Source organism: Clarias gariepinus, chromosome 23, assembly GCF_024256425.1.
Source record: "Clarias gariepinus isolate MV-2021 ecotype Netherlands chromosome 23, CGAR_prim_01v2, whole genome shotgun sequence".
Lineage (NCBI taxonomy): Eukaryota > Metazoa > Chordata > Actinopteri > Siluriformes > Clariidae > Clarias > Clarias gariepinus.
The window spans coordinates 22760724-22779690 of NC_071122.1; the positions used below are offsets into that span (position 1 = coordinate 22760724).

Genomic DNA, 18967 nt, shown 5'->3' on the forward strand with positions numbered 1-18967 from the left:
ACAGGGAAAAAGTCAGACATGAGAGATACAGCCAGGAAAAAAGACATGCAGAGAGAAGCAGACAGATAGATACAGAGACACAGTCAGACAGACAGACATAGGCAGGAACGAAAAGACACAGGCAAGCAGACGCACAGAGATACAGACAGACAAATAGAGACATAGGCAGACAGACAGTGATATGTGGGTAGACAGACACACTGAGACACAGGCAAACAGACAGAGACACTAAGACACAAGCAGTAAGGCAAGGACACAGAGACACAGGGAGACAGACACAGGCAGGCAGGCAGACACACAAAGACAAAGGTAGACAGACAGAGACAGGCAAACATATAGAAACATAGTCAGATAGACACAGGCTGACAGACACACACAGACAGTCAGAGACACAGACACACAAAGGTCCAGACAGACACACAGAGACACAAGCAGACTGACACACAGATAGAGACAGACAGACACACAAAGACCCAGACAGACAGTCAGAGACAGGCAGAAAGACACACAGAGAAACATACAGACACAAAGAGACTCATACAGGCAGACAGAGACACAGGCAGACAGAGACACAGGCAGGCAGACACACAGAGACACAGGCAGGCAGACACACAGAGACACAGGCAGGCAGACACACAGAGACACAGGCAGGCAGAGACACGGACGGGCAGACACACAGAGACACACGCAGGCAGACACACAGAGACACGGACAGGCAAACACACAGAGACACAGGCAGGCAGAGACACGGACAGGCACACACACACAGACACAGGCAGGCAGAGACAGGCAGAGACACGGACAGGCATACACACAGAAACACAAGCAGGCAGACACACAGAGACACGGACAGGCAGACACACAGAGACACAGGCAGGCAGAGGCACGGACAGGCAGACACACAGAGACACAGGCAGACAGAGACACAGACAGGCAGAGACAGACAGAGACACAGACAGGAAGACACACAGAGACACAGGCAGGCAGACACACAGAGACACAGGCAGGCAGAGACACAGACAGGCAGACACACAGGGAGGCAGAGACAGACAGAGACACAGACAGGAAGACACACAGAGACACAGACAGGAAGACACACAGAGACACAGGCAGGCAGAGACACGGACAGGCAGACACACAGAGACACAGACAGGCAGACACACAGAGACACAGGCAGGCAGACACACAGAGACACAGGCAGGCAGAGACACGGACGGGCAGACACACAGAGACACAAGCAGGCAGACACACAGAGACACGGACAGGCAGACACACAGAGACACAGGCAGGCAGAGACACGGACAGGCAGACACACAGAGACACAGACAGGCAGACACACAGGCAGGCAGAGACAGACAGAGACACAGACAGAAAGACACACAGAGACACAGGCAGGAAGAGACACGGACAGGCAGACACACAGAGACACAGGCAGGCAGACACACAGAGAAACAGGCAGGCAAAGACAGGCAGAGACACGGACAGGCACACACACCGAGACATAGGCAGGCAGAGACAGGCAGAGACACAGGCAGGCAGAGTCAGACAGAGACACAGACAGGAAGACACACAGAGACACAGGCAGGCAGAGACACGGACAGGCAGACACACAGAGACACAGGCAGGCAGACACACAGAGAAACAGGCAGGCAGAGACAGGCAGACACACAGAGACACAGACAGGCAGACACACAGGCAGGCAGAGACAGACAGAGACACAGACAGGGAGACACACAGAGACACAGGCAGGCAGACACACGGACAGGCAGACACACAGAGACGCAGGCAGACACAGAGAAACAGGCAGGCAGAGACACGGACAGGCACACACACAGAGACACAGGCAGGCAGAGACAGGCAGACACACAGGGACACAGACAGGCAGACACACAGGCAGAGACAGACAGAGACACAGACAAACAGAGACACAGGCAGGCAGAGACAGGCAGAGACACGGACAGACAGAGACACAAAAAGGCAGACGCACAGAGACAAAGACAGGCAGAGACACAGGCAGGCAGACACACAGAGACACAGGCAGGCACACAGGGACACACACATAGACACAGAGACTCATACAGGCAGACAGAGACACAGAGACAGACAGGTTGGCGGGGGTTTTTTGCTCCCCTGCACATGTTGTCAGTGTTTCCTGTCGGCTGATTAAACGTTTTTAAACCCAGCTAAACTGAGCCGTGACGAGTCCGGATCATTCTCCACCTTCCACAGGTAAGATTTCTCCTGATTATTTACTGTAGAACAGAAAACATCCCTACATCCTGCATTACATGCACAGTATTATAACATTATTAATACCCTATAAATCAATAATTACCCTCACTACCCCTACACACTCCTCCAGAGGAGGCGGAATTACCAGCTGTGTTTCTGCTCCTGGCATAAAGTCTGTCCTTTAACAAAAAACGTCTCATTTTGGACAAATTTGAAGAAGCGGCATGTGCATCTGTGGGGTGCCATTAATTATGATATCAGTGCATTCATGTTATTACAGTGTTGCTGTAACAGCATGAGCCTTTATAACATTTTAAGCCGTCGTATGAATAATGCAGATCGAATATGTACCATGTAATAGCAGTGCATGTGTAGAGAAACAGGACTGATGACATCATTACTACACCATCTCTCCACTGAAGTGTGTGTTAAAGTGGCCGTGAAATCAAACGTGGCGCTTCAGAGCTTTGTGAAAACATGCGGCTCTAATATACACATGAAAGCATTTAGACAAAGCGAACTTAAGCCCTGATCGACACTGACGGGGTCAGGGTGTGTAGGACAGAGGTACAGTGGAGCTGTAGGTGATGAGACGTGCTCCTCATTAGGACAGCAGGTGATATTACATGATATTCATCACTAGTGGTACATTTTGTCACAACAAAAGTTAAATACAAATATAAAAAAGGACATCTAATTACATGGAAAGGATGAGCTTTAGTCTACATCTAAACCCCTGTGAGACGAGGTAAGTGTCTAAGACCAGGGTGTGTGTGTGTGTATGAGACCAGGACTGTGTATAAGACCAAGGAGTGGAAGAGACCAGGGTGTGTGTAAGACCAGGGTGTGTAAGACCTGAGTAAGTGTTAGATCAATGTGTGTGTCAGACCAGGGTGTGTTTAAGACCAAGATGTTTGGAAGGCCATAGTGTGCGTAAGACCAGGGTGTGTGTAAGGCCACGGTGTGTGTAAAGCCACGGTGTGTGTAAGGTCACTGTGTGTAAGACCCGAGTAAGTGTTAGATCAATCTGTGTGTCAGACCTGTGTGTGTGTGTGTAAAGCCAAGATTTTTGTAAAACCAGGAAGTGTGCAAGACAAAGGTACATGTTACAGTAGACCAGGGTGTGTGTGTAAAAAAAAAAAAGTTTGTCTAAGACCAGGGTGTGTGTTTAAGACCAGGGTGTGTGTAAGACTGTTGTGTGTGTAAGACCAGGGTGTGTGTTTAAGACCAGGGTGTGTGTAAGACCAGAGTGTGTGTTTAAGACCAGGGTGTGTGTAAGACGAGGGTTTGTTTAAGACAAGAGTGTGTGTAAAAAAAAAAAAAGTATGTTAAAGACCAGGGTGTGTGTAAGACAAAGGTACATGTAAGACCAGGGTGGTTTAAGACCAAGGAGTGTGTAACACCAGGGAGTGTCTAAGGCAGGGGTGTGGGTAAAGCAAAGGTGGGTGTTTAAGACCACGATGTCTGTAAGACTAAGGTGTCTTTAGGACCAGGGTGCATGTAAGACAAGGGTGTGTTTAAGACCAGTGTGTGTGTAAGACTACAGTGCATGTAAGGCCAGTGTGTGTGGGTAACACCAAGGTGGTTTAAGACCAAGGTGTGTCTAAGGCCGGGGTGTGGGTAAAGCAAAGGTGTGTGGAAGACCAGGGTGGGTGTCCCAGGGTATGTGTAAGACCAGGATGTGTTTTTTTTTTTAAGTGTGTTTAAGACCAGGGTGTGTGTATAAACAGGTTGTGTATGAGCAGGTGTAAAGCCTGTGTGTGTACTGTATGAAGAGGGTGTGTGTAAGACCAGGGTATATGAAAGAACAGGGTGTGTATAAACAGTGTGTGTGTGTGTGTGTGTGTGTGTGTGTGTGTGTGTGTGTTTGTGTGTATAAGACCAGAGTGTGTTCATGACCACATACTGTACCAATCCAGAGCCCCGGGTCATTTCACGGGCGCTTTAACAGTGCAAATCATTAGCATAACACACACAAGTTTGTGTAGGTGTGTACTGTATGTGTGTGTGTGTCAGTGTGTGTGTGTTTGGTAAACTGTGGCTGTTTTTTCTCTCGTGCCTCCTCTTACAGAACACACAGCCGTATTCCCCTTTTTAGCTCGAGAGCAGCTGCAGGAGAACCGGCGCAGAACCTTCAGCACCAGGTCAGTGTCCGTCTCTGTGTTTATAACCTCAGCCATGTGAGGCCAAGTGCTTACTGAGCGTCACCTCTCATTAACCCCAATACACACTCTGCAGATCATAATTACTCTCCGTGTGTGTGTGGGTGTGTGTGTGTGTGTGTGTGTGTCTTAGTAATGAAGGAGGCAAACCACAAATAGGACTATTGTGAACTATATTTTTCTCACCATTACACACACCATTACACACACATACACACACACACATACACACCCACAGCAAAATAGGTCAAATTAGGCTCTTCACATTTTTTTTATCTTTTATCTTTCAATTGTATGTTTAATCCAGAGTTTTCTCTTCATCTTAATATGAGTCATATGCATATTAGATTTTATTTTAATATCAACTTTATGTTACTTTATGTTACGTTTTATTTCGAAAAATTCCTTTAATTTGTCTTTTAAGTGACTTTTACTTTAATACCAGTTTTATTCCCTCATTTATTCCTGGCATTTAATATGGTATTTAACCCAAGCACTGGGTCTTAATCTTCAAATTCAAATTCAAATTTTATTTGTCACATACACAGTCATACACAGTACGATATGCAGTGAAATGCTTGTACGACCGCCAGTGACCTTAAAAAGAAAATAAAAGCTATATATAAGAAATAAAAAGAAATATGAAAAAAAAAATAACTAGTAAAATAAACTGTACAAATATAGGAATAAAAAAAGGTATATATAAAAATTTTAAAGTGGCAATGGCTGTGCAAATATGCATGAAAAGTGACTTAAGAAAGTCTTGCATCTTGCATTTCATTCAGACCCTGGGTTTTAATCTGCCATTTAATCCAGGCACTGGGTTTTAATCTGCCATTTAATCCAGGCACTGGGTTTTAATCTGCCATTTAATCCAGACCCTGGGTTTTAATCTGCCATTTAAACCAGGCACTGGGTTTTAATCTGCCATTTAATCCAGACCCTGGGTTTTAATCTGCCATTTAAACCAGGCACTGGGTTTTAATCTGCCATTTAATCCAGGCACTGGGTTTTAATCTGCCATTTAATCCAGGCACTGAGTTTTCATTTTGTATTTAATCCAGGCACTGAGTTTTTATGTTGTATTTAATCCAGGCACTGGGTTTTCAGTTCGTATTTAATCCAGGCACTGAGTTTTCATTTTTTATTTAATCCAGGCACTGAGTTTTCATGTTGTATTTAATCCAGGCACTGGGTTTTTATTTCGTATTTAATCCAGGCACTGGGTTGTAATTTTGTGTTTAATCCAGGGACTGGGTTTTCATGTTGTATTTAATCCAGGCACTGGGTTTTATTTTGGTATTTAATCCAGGCACTGGGTTGTAATTTGGTATTTAATCCAGGCACTGGGTTGTAATTTGGTATTTTATCCAGGATCTTCCAAGATGGCGCCGGTGAGGTCGGCTGCCGTCACGACTGCTCCGACCAGATTTTCTTTGTTTTTGTTCTTTAAGTTAGTTCTTACCGTTTTAAAACCAGTCAAATTACCACCATGGAGTACATTAGTTATGATAGAGACACTCTTGTTTCTATTGGTATACAATGTACTCACAATTCGACATTTTTAACTCCGGATCCGAGCTGGCCGAGTGAGATCCTGAGGGACAACAAAGGACGCGACGCGAAGCGGCGGCCCCGAGGGAAACGAGCCGGCGTCAGGAACAGGCTGAGAGCCCGTGCACACCGCACACCTCTGCCTAGCATCCTGCTCGCCAACGTCCAGTCACTGGAAAACAAGCTCGATGACCTCAGGGCCAGGATAAAGTTCCAGAGAGACATTCGGGACTGCAACCTCCTCTGCTTCACCGAGACATGGCTGAACCCAGCGGTGCCGGACCACGCCATCCAGCCGGCCGAGTTCTTCTCGGTTCACCGCATGGACAGGACGCGGGACTCAGGGAAGTCAAGGGGAGGCGGCGTGTGTTTAATGGTGAACAGCAGCTGGTGCAACAGTGCGAGTGTTGTTCCTCTCACACGCTCCTGCACACCAAATCTGGAACTACTGTCCATCATGTGTCGTCCTTTTTATCTACCTCGGGAGTTTACATCGGTCATAATCAGCGCCGTTTATATTCCACCACAAGCGGACACGGACACTGCCTTATGCGAGCTGCATGAGGCACTCACACAGCAACAAACACAACACCGGGACGCTGCGCTTATTGTGGCGGGGGACTTTAACAGTGCCAACCTCAAACGTGCAGCGCCAAACTTTTATCAGCACATCACCTGCCCCACCAGGGGCGAAAGGACACTGGATCATTGCTACACCACAGTCAAGGACGGTTACAAGGCACAATCTCGCCCTCCGTTTGGTAAATCCGACCACGCCGCCATCTTCCTCATGCCAAAATACAAACAAAGGCTGAAACAGGAAGTTCCGGTTCAGAGGGAGGTCGCGCGCTGGACGGACCAATCGGTGGCCGCGTTACAGGACGCACTCGATGACGCAGACTGGGACATGTTCAGAAACAGCTCCGATGGTGACGTCAGCGTGTTTACGGAAGCGGTTGTGGGATTCATCGGGAAACTAGCGGATGATACCGTGGAGAAAAAGACTATTAAAACGTTTCCCAACCAGAAGCCGTGGGTGGATAAAACCATCCGCGACGCTCTGAGATCTCGCACCGCTGCCTACAACACGGGACTCGCGTCGGGGGACATGGAACCATACAAGGCTGCGTCATACAGCGTCCGGAAGGCGGTGAAAGAGGCGAAGCAGCGCTACGGGAGGAAACTAGAGTCACAACTCCAACAGAGTGACTCTAGGAGCCTGTGGCAGGGATTAAGGACAATAACGGATTATAAAGCACCAACATCCGGTATGACGAACGCGGACGTGACTCTGGCAGATGAGCTGAACACTTTCTATGCTCGCTTTGAGGCTGCAGCTAAAGACGCTAGCGATGCTCATGCTAGCGGCGCTAATGGCTGCAGACAGGAAGTCACTGCCAGCACCGGAAGCGCGTTCATCATCACCGAGCACGACGTGAGGAGAGCCTTCAAGAGAGTGAACACCAGGAAAGCAGCAGGACCAGACGGCATCTCAGGCCGGATCCTCAGAGCCTGCGCAGACCAGCTAGCACCTGTGTTCACTGAGATATTCAACATCTCTTTATCTCAGTCGGTGATCCCCACATGCTTCAAAGAGTCCATTATTGTTCCAGTCCCAAAGAAACCTCATCCTGCTTCCCTCAATGATTATCGCCCTGTAGCCCTCACCTCAGTAGTGATGAAGTGCTTTGAACGCCTGGTCAGAGACTTCATCATTTCTTCACTACCAGACACACTGGACCCACTACAGTTTGCATACCGTCCAAACCGTTCCACGGACGATGCAATCTCACATCTCCTCCACACATCACTCACTCACCTGGACACTCGGAGGGGGAATTATGTGAAAATGCTCTTCATCGACTACAGCTCTGCATTTAATACCATAATTCCCTCTACACTCACCACCAAGCTGGAGCACCTGGGACTCAGCTCATCCATGTGTCAGTGGATCTCCAATTTTCTGACTGGCAGACCACAGGCAGTAAGGATGGGCGGCCATGTCTCAGCCTCCATCACTCTCAGTACTGGAGCCCCCCAGGGTTGTGTTCTGAGCCCCCTGCTGTACTCTCTGTACACCTCTGACTGCGTAGCCACTACCAACTCCACCACCGTCATCAAGTTTGCTGACGACACTGTCGTGGTGGGCCTGATCACCAACAACGATGAGACGGCCTACCTGGAGGAGGTTGGAAATCTGGAGAACTGGTGCCAGAGAAACAATCTCCTCCTGAACGTCAGCAAGACAAAGGAGCTGATAGTGGACTTCAGTACAAAGCAGGAGAGGAACTACCAGACCCCCGTCATCAACAGGAGCCCAGTGGAGAGAGTGGACAGCTTCAGATACCTCGGTGTTCACATCACGCAGGACCTGACATGGTCCTGTCACATCAACACCGTGGTAAAAAAGGCCCGGCAGCGTCTGTACCACCTCAGACGCTTGAGAGACTTTAGACTGCCCTCCAAGGTGCTCAGGAATTTCTACTCCTGCACCATAGAGAGCATCCTGACGGGAAACATCACGACCTGGTTCGGGAACAGCACCATGCAGGACAGACGAGCTCTACAGAGGGTGGTGCGATCAGCTGAGCGCATCATCCGCATCGAGCTCCCTGACCTGCACTCAATCTACACCAAGCGGTGCTGGACCAAGGCCAGGAAGGTCGTGAAGGACCTCAGCCATCCCAACAATGGACTGTTTACTCTGTTGCGGTCTGGGAAGCGATTCCGCTCCCTGAGGGCCAACACAGAGAGACTGAGGAGGAGCTTCTTCCCGCAGGCGATAAGGTCTCTCAACCACACCACTAGGCAAAACTAACACAATATTTTCACAATTCTCAAAATCAATTAATCAATCTTTATACATCAGTGGACAATATGGACAACTCCACGCACATCACATCTACACTACATGTTCACGTTTACATTCTGGACCATTACACAAAGTCACTTTAATAACCATTGCACAGAGTCACTTTTTCTATGCATACTTGCACAAAATTATAGTTCTATGCATACAATATATTTCTATTTTCATGTTCTATTTTTTCTAGTTAAATTTTTATTTAAATTTTTTATCATATTTCGTCTATTGATATTTATTACTTATAAGTTTTAATTCTCTTTTTAAGGTCACTGGCGGTCGTGTAAGCATTTCACTACATTTCGTACTGTGTATGACTGTGTATGTGACAAATAAAATTTGAATTTGAATTTGAATTTGAGGCACTGGGTTGTAATTTGGTATTTAATCCAAGCACTGGGGTTTATCTGGTATTTATTCCAGACACTTGGTCGTAATCTTGCATTTTACCCAGAAACTGAGTTTCAGGGTTTTTTTTCTTCTTTGGGTTTAAATCTGGCATTTAATCCTGGTACTGGGCACACAGACACTAGGTTTTAAACCAGTATTTAATCCAGATAGATGTGCATACAAATGGATTTTAAGATGGTCTTTATCCCAAGCACTGGGTCCTAATTTGATATTCAATTCAGACACTGGGTCATAATCTTGCATTTCATCCAGACCCTGGGTTTTATTCTGAAATAAAGTCCAGACACTGGGTTTTAATCTGGTCCTTATTTCAAGCACTGGGTCTTTATTTGGTATTTAATCTGAATACTGGGTTTTACTTTTGTGTTTAATCCAGGCACTGGGTATTAATTTGGTATTTAGTCCAGGTACTGGGTATTAATTTGGTATTTAATCCAGGCACTGGGTATTAATTTAGTATTTAATCCAGGCACTGGATATTAATTTGGTATTTAATCCAGGCACTGGGTATTAATTTTTTTATTTAATCCAGGCACTGGTTTTTAATTTTGTATTTAATTCAGGTACTGGGTTTTAATTTTGTATTTAATCTGAGTAGTGGGTATTAATTTACTATTTAATCCAGGCACTGGGTTTTATTTTGGCATTAAATCCAGACACTAGGTTTTAAACTAGTATTTAATCCAGATAGATGTGCGTACAGATGGATTTTAATCTGGTCTTTATTCCAAGCACTGGGTCCTAATTTGGTATTCAATTCAGGCACTGGGTCATTATCTTGCATTTCATCCAGACCCTGGGTTTTATTCTGGAATTAAGTCCAGACACTGGGTTTTAATCTGGTCTTTATTTCAAGCACTGGGTCTTAATTTGGTATTTAATCTGGATACTGGGTTTTACTTTTGTATTTAATCCAGGCACTGGGTATTAATTTGGTATTTAATCCAGGCACTGGGTATTAATTTGGTATTTAATCCATGCACTGGGTTTTAATTTTGTATTTAATCCGGCTACCGGGGTATTAATTTAGCATTTAATCCAGGCACTGGTTTTCTTTTTTGTCTTAGTGCTGTCACTGTTGCTAAACTCTCTCTCTCCCTCTCTCTCTTACACACACACACACACACAGACATGCGTAAACGCGTGCACACACACACACACACACACACACACTCCAGCAGCTCATCTCAGACTTCATTTTGCTCTAAAATGATGAAATCCCACGTCGTTAGATGCCTGCATGCTCATATTCTGCCCAGATTATTATTTTTTAATTGGCATGTGCGTACAGATGCAGCCGAAGCGAGTGAGTGCCTGACGCTCTTGTTTTTTCTCTCTTCTTTTTCTTTGTGTCTTTCAGAGAGGGAGCCCTCCTTGACAAGGAAGGCCTTTTGTTTGAGAAGGGCCACAATGAGACAGAGAGAGAGAGAGAGAGAGAGAGAGAGAAAGGCTGGTGATGGTCCAGTCACTCGCCTCTGCTTTTTCCTGCTGCTCTGGTTCAATAGGCCAACAAATCAATTAAAAAAATACAATTACATTTTTTTTCCTGCTTTTTACAAACAAGCTCAGTTTTGCTGCAAAATTGGCAAAGACATGAAATAAATAAAGAGAAACTGATTTTTGTTGTTTGTTTTTTGTTCTTGAAAAGTGAGTCTGAAGAGACGAGCTGCTCTCAAACGCTTAAACATCTCAATTCGTCTAGCCGAGTTTCACAAGCATCTTCATCTTCACACAGTAACCGTAACACACCTGAATGTTCTATCGAGCAAAAGCGAAGAGCTGGGAGCAGACCTGACCCACACACCTTATACCTGATCACGTCCCTGTCAGTCTCACAACAAACAAACAAACAAATAAATAAATAAACAAACAAATAAAACAAAGACTTTGTCCACTTTTCTTTTCACTGCCTGCCTTCTCAATAAAATCGTTTCTACACATTTATTGTGTGTGTGTGTGTGTGTGTGTGTGTGTGTGAGAGAGAGAGAGAGAGAGAGAGAGAGTGTGTGTGTGTGTGTGTGTATGCCTTTTTTTTGTTTTTGTTTGCTATTAGTGTTTGATTTAAACTCACAGTCAAACACACTAGAATTTATAAAACTGATAATATAATAAACTGTAATGGCCGAGCGTTGTGATTTCCCTCTCCGTCTGTCTGTCCGTCTGTCTGTCTGTCTGTCTGTCTGTCTGTCCCTCTGCCCTTTAACTCTCTTCCTCACGCATTTTTTTTCATAAAAATCTTTATAACACTTTACTTGATTTCTTATTTTCTCTTATCAGTGTTTACTTATACTTTATTTATATTCAGCATCTCCACCAGTCCGTCTCGTCTCCGTCTCGTCTCTGTCTCTCTCTGTCTCTGTTTTACTCCGTCTGTATTATCTCTGCCTCACTCTCTGTTTTGCTCTCTGTCTCTCACTCCCTCTGCTCGTCTCTCTATCCCCATCTCTACCTCTTTCTCATGCTCTAGTTTGTATTTTTGTTCATCTACACTCCTTCGCAGTGCAGGAAATGTCATTTGTGTGAGTGTGTGAGAGTGTGTGTGCGCACGCGCGCGCTCAGGGCGAAGCCGCAGGCCGCAGACTTTAATTAGCTTCACTCAGTTCTGCAGTGCTAAAACCCAGAGATTTTCCCCCCCACACACACACTCATACACACACACACACACACACACACACACATACACATTCACTCACACACATAGACTGCCTCAGCATCTTCTTCATACCTAAGATATAGTGGGGTGTGTTTGAGTAGTAATGTGTGCATCACTCTGTGTATCAGACTTTTCAATACCTCAGAAAGCAAAGACGTCTATACACTCACATCATCCACTTACACTATCTGTACTGAACACCAACCACACACACACACACACACACACACACACACACACACACACACATCGAAGTGAACCATGACCCTTACAGCACATGCCTCTGATAATTCAGGTGATGTGGTACTGATTTAGTACTGATTTGGTAATGTTTTATGATAGTGATGTGGTACTGATGTGGTACTGATGTAATAGTGATATGGTACTGACGTGATCAGGATATGGTTCTGTTTTGATAGTGATATGGTACTGATATGGTATTGATGTGATATTGATGTGGTACTGATATGGTTCTGATGTGATAGTGATATGGTACTGATATGGTTCTGATGTGATAGTGATATGGTTCTGATGTGATAGTGATACAGTATGGTACTGATATGGTTCTGATGTGATAGTGATATGGTACTGTAGTGATAATGATATGGTTCTGATGTGATAGTGATATTGTACTGATGTGGTAAGGATGTGGTTCTGTAGTGATAGTAATATGGTACCGATATGGTTCTGACATGTTAGTAATATGGTTCTGATGTGATAGGGATAAGGTACTGTAGTGATAGTGATAAGGTACTGTAGTGATAGTGATATGGTATTGATGTGGTAGTGATTGGGTTCTGATGTGACAGTAATATGTTAATGATATGATAGTGATATAGTACTGTAGTTATAGTGATATTGTACTGATATTGTCCTGATACGGTACTGACATAATAGGGATATGGTTCTGATATGGTTCTAATGTGATATGTGATATTGTACTGATATGATACTGATATGGTACTAATGTGATAATAATGTTGTGGACTGTAAATAAAACTCTTGATCGAGATGAGAAGGTTTTTTGAGATCAGTGAGCTGGAGCTTTGTGAGCGACCCCGAATCTCACGATACGTTATTGTGTGAAAACGTCTTTAAGCCTCTCAGTGTAAGATTTTACACCAAATCACTCACACACCACCATTAACACATCTATCTGCTCCGTCTATCTGTCTTACATCCTCCTGCTACGTGTCTCTCCCTCCATAGATGTCTCACGCAATCTCATTTGTCCTCTCTCTCTCTCTTTCTCCCCACCTCTCCCTCTCTCTGTCTCTCTCTTTTATGGGTAATTGGGGATAATAAGAGTATTATTTATTGTCGATGATGTAAAATGGTAGCGTACTTTTAAATTTCATTCTCTCTTTCTCTCTCTCTGAAGATTCATCCCAGGACTTAACCCACAGCTCCCATACGGCTGCGCTCGAGCGTCCCCTCTGTCCCAGTGGACTAAACCATTCCATCAAAGGGCAGTTTAAACGGATTTGCTGTGAATGGAGGACGAAAGTACGCTCGAACTGACGACCTGCCAAGAATCTTTAGTTTTTGGGGATTTTTTTTTTTTTTGGACAAGAGGACGAGCTGATCCGGACAACTCCTCTTTATGTGTCTCCCTCTCTCACACACACACAGAAACACACACACACACACACACTGCATATCCACATATGAAGACGTTTCTCAAGCAAAATGGACGCATTGGATCAGTGACTTTACCAGAACAAATGGATCAGAGACGTCGCACTGGTCTCTTGTCCCGCCGATTATTATTAGACAATGGAGTGGCATGCTTGCTTTGTCTGGACTTCAGGAGCGTGTAGCGTGACTTCAGAACCCTCATAAAGACACACACACACACACACACACACACATGCAGGTCAAACCCCAGTGCAGTCTCTATCTTTATTTTTTATTTTCTTCCTCCGTCAGCATGCTCGGTGTACTTTTGTGAGAGCTTTTATTCGTCTTCTGTACATATGTGTGTATAAATCTACATATACATATAAAAAAAAAGAGAAGTTGTATGATCTTATATGCTACAGACGTGTTCACATGGTTCAGGAGAGTGTGTGAATGTGCTCGTGTTTCCTTACGCGATGTCTCCAGGATACCACGTTCATCTTAACAACGAACAAAAGGACGGTACACCAAAAAAAAAAAAAAAAAAAAAAGAAAGAAAGTCAGTCCACTGAGTTAATGACTTTAAAATAAAAAAGTGGTATGTTACATGTAGACATTTGCAATTCTGCTTCGACACAGGTCAGCTAATCGGCTAACGTGCTAACGTACAGGTTTGGGTGATGGAACGACGGACCCTGTCCTCAGCTTCGTCTCCGAGTTTGGGAATAGTCATAGAGCTGATAGTGCTCGTGTGTGTCTGTCACATGCTAGAACGTGTAGAGCAGAAATGGATGAATGGCAGATGTGGAATTACAGTAGTGTTGTTAGCTGCAAACACACACACACACACACAAACACACACATTATGGTCAGAGCCTGATCGGAAATTAAAGAGAACAACAAGAGTTTCTTACATTTTGCACTTCTCTTCATTTCTCTTTATAATTGTGTAATATTTAACATATGATTATATAATACAGTATATACATATGATTCACTGCGGCCGTTTTTCCACCAGCACCAAACAGGATCTGACCGGGCACACCAGACTTGATTATTAACAACTCTTACATAAAGGGCCTTTATTACCAGCCTTTATTAACAACTCTTACATAAAAGCTCTCTTCCATTTCCGCTAATAGTGTTAACACAGTCTGCTGCCACCTTCAGGTGAAAGGATAAATTGCACCATGTTACTAGCCATGCTGATTTCTATACAGTCTGCCAGGGAAGGTGTAGCTTGTAGACGCTCCTTACACCAGCTTTCTCCGAAGCATTAAAATGATCTGAAACTTGCCTCCAATTCCAGTGTTTAAAGAAACAACGTGTTCAATAATTAAATTATACTTAAAACTTGTTTTCAATTGGGCAAAGGAATCAGACACCAAGTATTCACGTCATGCTCGCTGCGTGAGTTTTGTTCCTTTATTTTTTATTTCCCTGGAGCTACAAGGCTAATTAGCTTCCAAGTAATGTAGGTTATCAATCAACAGGATTGAGTTGCAACTAGTGATGCACTGTTTGATTGGCCACACACACTGGTCCTGTCTGATATTCAGCTTGTTTCCTGGAGTCAACCTACTGGCAAATAGCATCAACATCCAGCTGCAGTTTCTGGAATGATCCAGTAGGTGGTGGTAGGTTTCTCGCCCCGCCGTGCGGAACGCACTGGTTCGATTCCCACCCAATGCCCAAACCCCAGCCACTTGGACGCAGTGCCGGTTCCAAGCCCAGATTAAATTGGGAGGGTTGCGTCAGGTTGTGTGCGGATCGGATGGTCCGACTCTTCAACACAATCGATGCATCCCAAATTACAACTCAGACTATTTTCATTCAATCTTAAAACAAGCTCCTGTCCTTACGTTCAGTATCTGGACAAGCTTCAGGGTTTCATATTACAGCAGCAGCTCTCGGATACACGTCTACAGCATGAAGGTAAACACGCGACTTATTTATTACAGATTCCTCACACAATTTCATCCAACTGAACCTTTTAGACGCTGATAGGTAAAGTTACATTAATTTGTGGAAAATCCTCACAAGGTAATCGTCAACGTTCCATCACGTCTTTGGTTATACCCTTCAGCGCCCTCATTCCTGCTAAATTGAATCATAACATGGCGTTCGCTGAAGCCGACAGTCAATTCCTAGCAACTAGCGGCACTGTCCACAGCAGACATCCATCACTAATAGATCGTTTGTTTTTTAATGGATGTTTCCTTTATCGCCGTTGCTCATTCGGCCTGCGTATTCAATTAGGAAGCGGGCTTTCAGCGGCGGGGGTGAAAAACAACCCTGCTGCTCCTCACAATAAAGCCACCGCCTGCTGTGGTTACTCACGTCTGCGCTCTCACATCCCACCTCAATGCACTTTCATTTAATCATCTGATATGAGGAAATACCTTCGCGTCTGTGTTTATCCGTACGTTTTGTTAGTGTTGCTTATTTCTGCCTGTGTAAATTATTTATTATTAATGTAACCGAGCACGGAGATGTCCTCCAGGCCGCGCGAAAAAAAAACACCCCGGTTTGCTCAGCTAGCAGGTGAAGAACTTGGGCGACGTGCTGCGAAGGAGGAATTCGGAAAAACCACTGCTTCTGCACTGATAACAGAATTCATTTACCTCCCACTGCATCATTACCATCACACTGAGGAAACTTCAGATGAGTTCTCGTCTCGAGGAGTCCTGCAAGGAGTTTACTTTCAGCTTTTGGTAAAAAGCGGAAGAAAAAAAAACAGCTTGATGGACGTTCTCCATCTGAGCATTTAATAACCATGTGGGAACCTGGAAGTTTTAGATTTGCCATGTTTACACGATGCATTACTGTAGAACTCTTTTTATATGTTCTTAGCATCTGTGCATAATAGTTTGGCCTGCCATAATGAGTCTTATAATAACTCACACAACTCTAGAATTAACGTTCTGTAATCTACCATTTATCAATACATTATTCTATAACAACTCTACCAAATGTTTACATCATATACAATAATCTACTGTATGCTGTACTGCAGATATGTAGGTTCCTAGGATGGTCTACATGTTATTACAAGCTTAATAACTACACAGAGGCACAGCGTCACTAGTCATTTGGAATTAATGAACCATGATGAGATGTGTTGTTATAGAAAAATAATCAACAACAACTGAGGTGTAATGAAGAGAAGTTACAGTTGATTATTCTCCTATCATGTTACAACCTTAAGGGTTCCATTTCTTAATATTTAAAACAGCAATTCGGTAATGATTACATCATACTTTTTCTCTGTTTGCTGTTACATTGGACTAAATTTAAAGTTTTCGTTCTCATTTATGTTACAGCAGACTTTATCTCTGACTGTTACAAAGTGCTGACACTAGAGACTCCTTTCTCAAAGAGAAAACTATTCCCATGGCTTTACACCTATGTGCAGAAGTTTCTTATTTAAAAGAAATTTCCCCCCCGATTTTCTTCCTTATTTAGTCGTGTCCAATTCCTCCCCGTCACTAGGGGGCTCCCACGTTAAAGCTACTACTACCACTCAGTCAGGAGGGTGAAGACTATCACGTGTTTCCTCTGGACCAGGTGACGCCTGCCGACTGCATCTTTTCAAACTGCTCGCTCACGCACCATTGGGGGCGGAGTAACAGATTCGAAGGACAGCGCTATCCGCTCCTTCCTCGTGCGCGAGCTCACAGACGCCCCTGATTGGCTGTAGAGCCGTGATTAATGTGGGAGCACCAAGTACCTCTCATCCCTTCCCCTCTGAGAGAGCTCGGCCAATCAGCTCTCTCTAGGCCTCCGGCTGCGTGAGGTTACAGCATCACCTGGGAATCGAACTCGCGATCTCCGGATAATAGGGCGAGCACTTTAACACTGCGCATTAATTTTCTTTTGTGTAAAAAAATATAAAAATAATTTTATTTGCAGTATTTGGCAAATAAAACCTTTAGACAAGTACAAGTACATTTATCTTTTTTCAGTGTTATTATTTATTTAAGTCTGTTTATTAATGGTTGTCACCGAAATAATGAAGACACGAAATAAACAAAGGAACAAACAAACTCAAACAATACTTAATGACATGGAATTAAACTTGGACTCTCTGGCATGACACAGACGAAGGGACACCAACAGGCTCTAATACCTGTTACACTACATTTAAGTTTGGTAGCGAAACACAGGCAGAAGGACGACTAACACACGTCCTGTGACGAAACACAGGCAGACGGACAAAACAAGTGACAGGACACACAAACTACGCGGGGAGCTGAAACAGGACACAATATGACGAGACTAGACCCCCGACGAGACGGGAGAGACAGGAGACACGTAGAAACGGAAGACACGTAGAGATGGGAGACACGTAGAGACAGGAGACCGACAAGAGAAAGACAAGAGACAAGAGAAAGACAAGAGACGAGAGACAAGAAAGAGACGAGAGACAAGAGAGAGACAAGGGACTAGAGACAGGGGACTAGACCCCCGACGAGACGGGAGAGACAGGAGACACGTAGAAACGGAAGACACGTAGAGATGGGAGACACGTAGAGACAGGAGACCGACAAGAGAAAGACAAGAGACAAGAGAAAGACAAGAGACGAGAGACAAGAAAGAGACGAGAGACAAGAGAGAGACAAGGGACTAGAGACAGGGGACTAGAGAAAGGAGAGACACGTAAAAACACGTAGAGACACGTAGAGACGAGAGACAAGGAGAGAGATGGGACTAGGGCTAAAGACATGGCAATCAGCTAGACATGGCTTTTAGTTAAACATGGTTAAGAGTACTTAACCATGGCAGTTAGCTACACATTCATCTAAGTAGGGATACCCAGTGGCTAGGCTAGAGGACACTCAAAGGCTAGGCTAGGGGACACTCAAAGGCTAGGCTAGGGGACACTCAAAGGCTAGGCTCACTGGGAAACTAGGGAGGCAGGAAACACAGAAAGGCTAGAGACACAAAGGGGCTATGGCTAGAAGCATGATAGTTAGCTCAACATAGACTTTAGTTAAGCACACTTCTAGCTAAACACACACCTACAGTATCTACTTACCTGCTCTAGCTAAACACACAAGAAAACAGGGGAACAACCACTACAATACTCACACCACACATGACATGACTGAATCAGCTCCACAAACACAGACAGAATATCTACAAAAAAAACACAACTTAAATCAAAATATAAACTAAACAAAGGACAAAGCACAAAACAAAACAAAATGCCCACACAAATGACAGTAGTATAACTAATAATGCTCGACCCAGTTTCCCAGACTAAACAGCTATTTATGGATGGATTAATGGCTACCTCGGCTCAGGTGTGCACTCGCATCACCTGACCGAGGTGCCTTCTGAGAAACTGAGTCAGCCAACAAAAACTTCAAAGGAAAAACAGCGACCTCTAGTGGTGGTCCCTTACACACAGGATCTAACAGGGTAAGTTGGAGCCAGACACTGCTTATTAATCAGCACTTGATTTAATGA

General features: G+C 44.4%; 1 protein-coding gene across 5 annotated transcripts in view; it reads left to right on the forward strand.

The window, feature by feature from the left end:
• Positions 1 to 14255, forward strand: part of LOC128511507 (chemokine-like protein TAFA-1) — a 178581-nt gene extending 164326 nt beyond the window's left edge. Inside the window, exons 5-6 of one of the 5 annotated variants that reach the window (XM_053484391.1) lie at positions 4304 to 4376; positions 13257 to 14255. In XM_053484391.1, coding sequence (XP_053340366.1) covers positions 4304 to 4330 — 27 coding nt within the window. In that variant the 3' untranslated portion in view covers positions 4331 to 4376; positions 13257 to 14255. Of the gene's footprint in view, positions 1 to 2183; positions 3077 to 4303; positions 4377 to 10582; positions 11109 to 13256 lie in introns of those variants that run through there. The other 4 variants (XM_053484392.1, XM_053484395.1, XM_053484393.1 and 1 more) reach the window with 4 other exon arrangements.
• Positions 14256 to 18967: the final 4712 nt, after the last annotated feature.